Source organism: Epinephelus moara, chromosome 2 (assembly GCF_006386435.1).
Source record: "Epinephelus moara isolate mb chromosome 2, YSFRI_EMoa_1.0, whole genome shotgun sequence".
Classification (NCBI taxonomy): Eukaryota; Metazoa; Chordata; class Actinopteri; order Perciformes; family Serranidae; genus Epinephelus; species Epinephelus moara.
This window is the reverse complement of record NC_065507.1, coordinates 24329919-24335918: the sequence shown is the minus strand read 5'-3', so window position 1 is coordinate 24335918 and position 6000 is coordinate 24329919. Positions and strand designations below refer to the sequence as shown.

At 42.1% G+C, this 6000-nt stretch overlaps 1 protein-coding gene across 2 annotated transcripts in view; it reads right to left on the bottom strand.

Annotated features, from left to right (window-relative positions):
• LOC126407723 (neprilysin-like) overlaps window positions 1-6000 on the bottom strand; it is a 39722-nt gene that overhangs the window by 11157 nt on the left and 22565 nt on the right. For both annotated transcript variants that reach the window (XM_050072896.1, XM_050072905.1), the window contains exons 10-13: window positions 4603-4704; window positions 4365-4501; window positions 4112-4205; window positions 1897-2025 (exon numbers count right to left, since the gene is read on the bottom strand). In XM_050072896.1, coding sequence (XP_049928853.1) covers window positions 1897-2025; window positions 4112-4205; window positions 4365-4501; window positions 4603-4704 — 462 coding nt within the window. The remainder of the gene's footprint in view (window positions 1-1896; window positions 2026-4111; window positions 4206-4364; window positions 4502-4602; window positions 4705-6000) is intronic.

The following is a 6000-nucleotide window of genomic DNA, read 5'->3' as shown; positions in this document are numbered from 1 at the left end:
GAGGGTCCAAAGGACAGAGGGATGTTGTATGCTGTAAAGCCCTGTGAGGCAAATTGTGATTTGTGATATTGGGCTTTATAAATAAAATTGATTGATTAATTGATTGAAGACATCCAATCCCGAAACACCTCTTCCTCAAGAAAACGGCTGTCCCACGAGTAGAGAGAAAAAAAGCACTTCTAATGCACAAACTTATACGGCACGCATTTGCCCCCGTTACTGTTTTAGCTTGTTTCGCAGCTCCCAGCTGCATCCACCTCCCTCAATACTCAACCAATTATAAAACGAGTTGTACCTATGAATCATACGCACACATACACATGGGGAAATAGGGCCCAGGTTGAAAAATACTGAAGTTATCCTTTAAGGCAGCGAAAGCCAGAGTAGGGTGGTTGTGAGGGATGGTGGATGGGTCCATCAAACACAGACTTTCACCAACAAACACCGACTTTCACCCGAGAGAGCGGTGTCCGCGTCCCGTACAATTCTAAAACCAAACCCCTTTCTTTTTTTCTAAACCCAATCACGTGCTTTTGTTGCATAACCCCAACCATGTGTGTTAGTTGCTAGAGGAAACAACAAAGTAAATCCACGTTGTTGTACTGACAGTGTGTTTATTTTGAGAGAGACTGTATGTAAATGTTAAATTTCCTGTACAAACGGAAGTGTATTTTGAAAGAAGGCAAGGCATGTAAGAGGCAGAACTTGTCCCAGAATTTCATCAACTAACGCACGCAGGGTACCTTTCACGTCGTATCTGGACATGGAAAGTCCATGACCAAACATCGATACTGACGAGGTTGGAATAAGAATGTATTGCATTTTGTGCAAACCGCCTTTAAAGTTATGTGTTTGTAAAATGGCATACTTTTTTTAGGCAAAAAATCAGACAATACAAGTAAACAGCTTAAAATCTTTAACTAATAAATATGTGTGATACAAGTTTTCCAAAGTTTTATGCTTAAATATGCAAATGATTATCAATTTTGCATGTTTTGCATACATATGTTTTCGCCTGGGGTGTCTCGCCTCAAGTAAGAAACTCTAAAAGTACTTGTGTAAAAGTACTTAGTTACATTCCACTGATGATCATATCTGAAATATCTGTGGCTGAGAGAAGGTTGGTATGTGAGCAGTGCAGCGTGCAGCGTGCCAGCTGCAGCTCAGCTCAGCAATCTTACACACGGCATATGTATTCAAGGAAAGTGGTCTTGATACTGTCTATCGAGTTGTGTGTGACTTGTCACACACACAGACACATTTACCGAGGATGCAATCTGAAACCCACATGCTAGAGTGGGTACAGGTTCCGAAAATAACAGATCTTTATGGTGTGTGAGACACACAGTGTTGCGAAAGATGTACATGGTTATACACACAATCTGAGTCACAATGTGACACTCATACACACACGTGCAGCCAACGAGTTGAGGTTTACAGTGTGCCTGGTGTGGACATGATAACAAGGACACCTTATTCAGCTGCTTTGAATGGGTGCAAGCAGAAAATACAATACTGTGATGGAGACACATGATGCAATGGTGACAAAAGAGTCAGAGAAAAATACTCCCAGCAGGGATGGGCCTGAAACACATGTACTCAGACTGTATGTATGAATACATAAATAAATAAACAAACACTTACACTGTATTTGTAAAAATTCACACCTTGCAGATTAATGTCTGTGTTTGGTAGCAGCTCCAAGTGTCAATTAATGTGCATGTGTAAATAACAACAGAGTGAAAAAATTCAGTATCCCCTCAGGGATTAATAAAGTATGTCTCCTTCTTCTTTTAAACGAGAAAACCTTCAATTTTGTTTTAGACAGATTATACTCTGTCTACTAAAGAAATGCTTGAGCTTTTTATCCTTCATTCAATCCAATCACCCACTGACCAGTTCTTTGCTCTTTTCAGAGAAGGCCTCCTGCACATACAGTCGTCCCACAGCATTGTCCATGTTGTTGTTGACGTAGAGTGCACACTGTCGCCACACCGCTGCCTCTGATGTAGTGCCAGACAGAGCCTGTAGGGAAAGTAATGAGGCACCGATCAATTAGAGATTCAGGATAAACCCGTCAGCATGTTAGTTAAAGAGACTCATGGTGATTCTTTATTTGCGCCTCCATTATGCATCACTGATACACTTAGGAAGATAAGAAATAGGGCAGAAGGGAATTGCTTAGATTATGAAGAGGGCTAGGATTAAGACTTATAAATGCTGAAGAAGAATATGAATGGAGCTGAGTGTAGACATCTAGTGTATATTTATTGCCCAACTGATACCTCAGTATCGGTGTAAATGTCAGCTGATACTGCAAGTTGCAAGAAATGGCAGTATAGGATTATTTAGAAACAGTCTTACATGGAAGTTTTCTTGCAGCATGTCTTTACAGTACACATTTGATCCAGACTGAAATATCTTGATTTATGGGTGGATTACCGTAGAGTTTTGCATAGACTTTCATGGTCCACAGTAGAGGAATCCTCGCACTTTGGCAATACCTTGACTTTTCATCCAGTGCTACAGTGAAGACATTCATGTCCACCTCTAATTAATTGTAGTGACTTTGGTTATTTGGTGAAGTTGACTTTTCATCAGGTGGCACCAGCAGGTCAAAGTTTGACTTGATTGTAGAAAACAAAGATAGATGATGTTTCAGCCTTTGGGCCTTCTTAAAGCTCCAGTAGGCAACATTGTTTTGGTATAACTGAGTAAAAATGTTATAATATCCTCTAAGCATAATGTAAATCAAGTGGTCTGAGACAAACAATAGGTTTCTGCACCTCACCATGGCTCTGTGTTCAGCCTCTAAAGAATCAGTATCGTGCTGATGTGCATCAACCAATCAAAGGTCAGCTCAGACCACTGCGTTCCTATTGGCTATTCTACTGCATATGCGCCTTCCCGTGCAGCCGGCAGAAGGGGAGAGCAAGCGGCAATGGCGAACAGTGCACCAGGTAAAATAACTATTCCAGCATTGGTTACAACTGCGTACATGGCTAAACCCAAAAAAAGGAAGACAGAACTCGGTTCCCCAGAGCACCGGAGGGAGGGGAAGGGTGAGGTGGGGCCGGGCCCGGCCGGAGGGCGCGAGGGTCAGCCGTGGGAGCGGAGCCAAGGGCTCTCTGCGGAGAGCGAGAGCCGAGCCTCTGGATTATGTGCGGGTCCGCGAGGGAGGGATGGGGCGGGCTGCTGCGCAGTGAGGGAGATCCAAGGCTCCCAGAGAGGGAGAAATAGAACCAAGTAGGATGAAATACTCGCGTGCTCGTCTGGTAGGAGGGGCTCAGGGCGGAGACGAACAAAACCTAACTCAGATGAGAATCAAAAATCAACCGTTTTCAGGCTTTCTACCTACTGCAGCTTTAAAGATCAACAAGCTTATTGTTGCTTGTTGATCTTGAAGAAGGCCCAAAGGCTGAAAAGTCATCTTAATAAAAGAAATGCATATGGAGGCAGAGTGTGCAACACCTGCTCTCTACAATCATGTCTATTGCCGGTGATCAGCAACTCATTATAGTTTTTGGTGGGTGTAACTTTTATATTCTAAACAAAGTTTGACTTGATCACTACCCAGCTGGCCACCATCATCCTTAGATGTTGATGTTTGGTTACATTTAGATTGTCATGTTAGGTGACCCAAATTCAACGTCTTCCAAATGTCACCCGCAAACTGCATCATGACGTAACAACATTGTGTGGTAAGATATGCACTTTCAACCAAAATTTAACATCTGTCTAACATAAGAATCAACATTTTTCTAATGTCATATTGACATCCAGTGCCAACTGGCTCTGTGATTCATGACAAAATATAGTACCTGCAAATACAATGATGGTCTCATTAGCCTCAGGCATACTTTGTGTTTAGTGCTAGTTAGCAAATGTTAATATGTCACATTACGGTAAGATGGTGACCACAGTAAACAAACCTGCTAATCGTCAGTATGTAAGCATTGTCACTATACATACTGTATGTTGCAGTGCTAACGTTAGCATTTTACTCAGTCCATTTTCTTTTTAACACTCAAATTTCAATATTGACATCCAACTCTATAGTTCAGTGTTAGTTGTGTTTGACAGGTTTAGTGTCAAGGTCTTGACAGTGTACCTTGCGGAAGGCTTTCCTGGTGTCCCTGTAATTTCTGCTCAGGCCCACCACCATGTTCATAGCAAAACGCCACACCATATAGTTCTGTAGATCCCTGTGAGGAGACAAGGGGCGTTGAAAGAAACGGTCTTACATACACAAAGCTACGATGGGTTAGCAGCTGTTTTCACTGCAGTTCATTCCCGCCCCCACAAACAGGCTATCATACACAAACACTCAGCACCACTACAGACTCATACAAAAACACACACACCTCTTGTTGTATTTGGCCAAGATGAGGTTGAGTCTTCTGTAATAGTTGGGGGAGTAGTTAATGACCTTTTCTGTGTCAGGAACACTGATGTTGACTGTATCCATTATCTTAGCTGTGAAGTAACTCCAGTCAAATACCTTTAAATGCGAAAGCACAGACAAAGAGGAGAAAAACATTAGAAAGAGCAAGAGGTGAAAAAGAAACAGCAAATTCTGACAGAGAAAGAGTCTATTTTTACCTGTGATTCAACCTCAAGGGTGAAGTTGGCGTTCAGATCACCCAGTTCCATCTTGTTGTAAAGCAACACTGGGTTGTTACGATCCTCTGGAGTATCAGTAGCCTTGGAGTGAGTAAGACAGAGAGGTAGAAAATCAAGAATGCTGTCACAACATAACCCTCCTGTTTCCTGACACATGCGTACAATTTCAGTGCCGGTCCAGCAGCAACAAACATCTTTGGACTCCCAGGAGGCTTTAGGTCTGTAAATGTCAGAGCTTGAACGGTGTGACTGCCTTGTAAAAGCCAGCAGCCGAGTGGAGGGGAAGTGAAGCGTGGCAGTGAGGAAAGCACAGAACCAGCACAAAATGACAAACGTGGACTGTGGAAACCTGTTGATATCTGAGAAACGTTGTTGTGTAAGGATCAGGCTGGTTAACGGCTTGTTCAACGCAGCAGCTGCTCCAGACTGGAGCCGCAAACACACGCAGAGGCGAGAGGTGTGGGCTACAAATGGAAACGAGGAAGGTCATCCTGTCAGAATTTGTTTGCTCACAAAATCCTCCTGTTGTGTGAAGCTGAGATCGAAGACAAGGTATGTATTGCTGCCGGACAAAAAAAACACTCTTGTATAGCTCTAGAGGAAATTCTCAGATCTGATGAACTATTTAGTGTCTGCAACAGCGTCTAAATCCCAACTCTACAAATACCCAAGCTTGGTGAGTGGCCCCACACATCAAACTATGACTCTGTAGGCACCTCTCTATTACTTTTGAACATTTAGGGGTGGCTTATCAGTCCCAGCTCATTAAATGCATTGTGTCTTTTCAAAAAAACAACTTCTGTATTCACATGACATGTACAGTTTACACTCCTTAAGTACAGTCTTGTTTCGGAGTAAACTTCCAACATAGGTTTACTTCATAAGGTTTAGGCAACAAATGTACATGGTTAGGTTTAGAAAAGTGATCATGGTTTCATATTACTGACGTAATGTAATGTCATGTATGTCACATGACATATGTCCTATGCTACATTGTTGAAATAACTCTCTCTTGATTTTTTGTTTCACAGAGGACCTGAACAGCAGCAACCAGGGTGAAAGTCCTACATTTTTTGACCAATCCACCTGCTCTGCTCGGACTTAGACAGTTGCTCACAGCGTCAGATAATGGCACGGGCCGATGCGTGGCACTTAGATACTAAAGGATGCATCGGTAACAAGTGGCAACTTCTTGAGCTGAAAAATGAAGCCAACGTGCAAGTATCAGATACTGCAAAAAAAAATGTCCGACTTAACAGTAAAAATAAACATGTTTACAGCCTGGTGCAAAAAAAAAAAAAAAAAAAAAAAAAACAGTTTTGGTCTTTATAGCTTATTTCAACATTCATTAAAACTGTACAGGGTGTGAATTTCTAT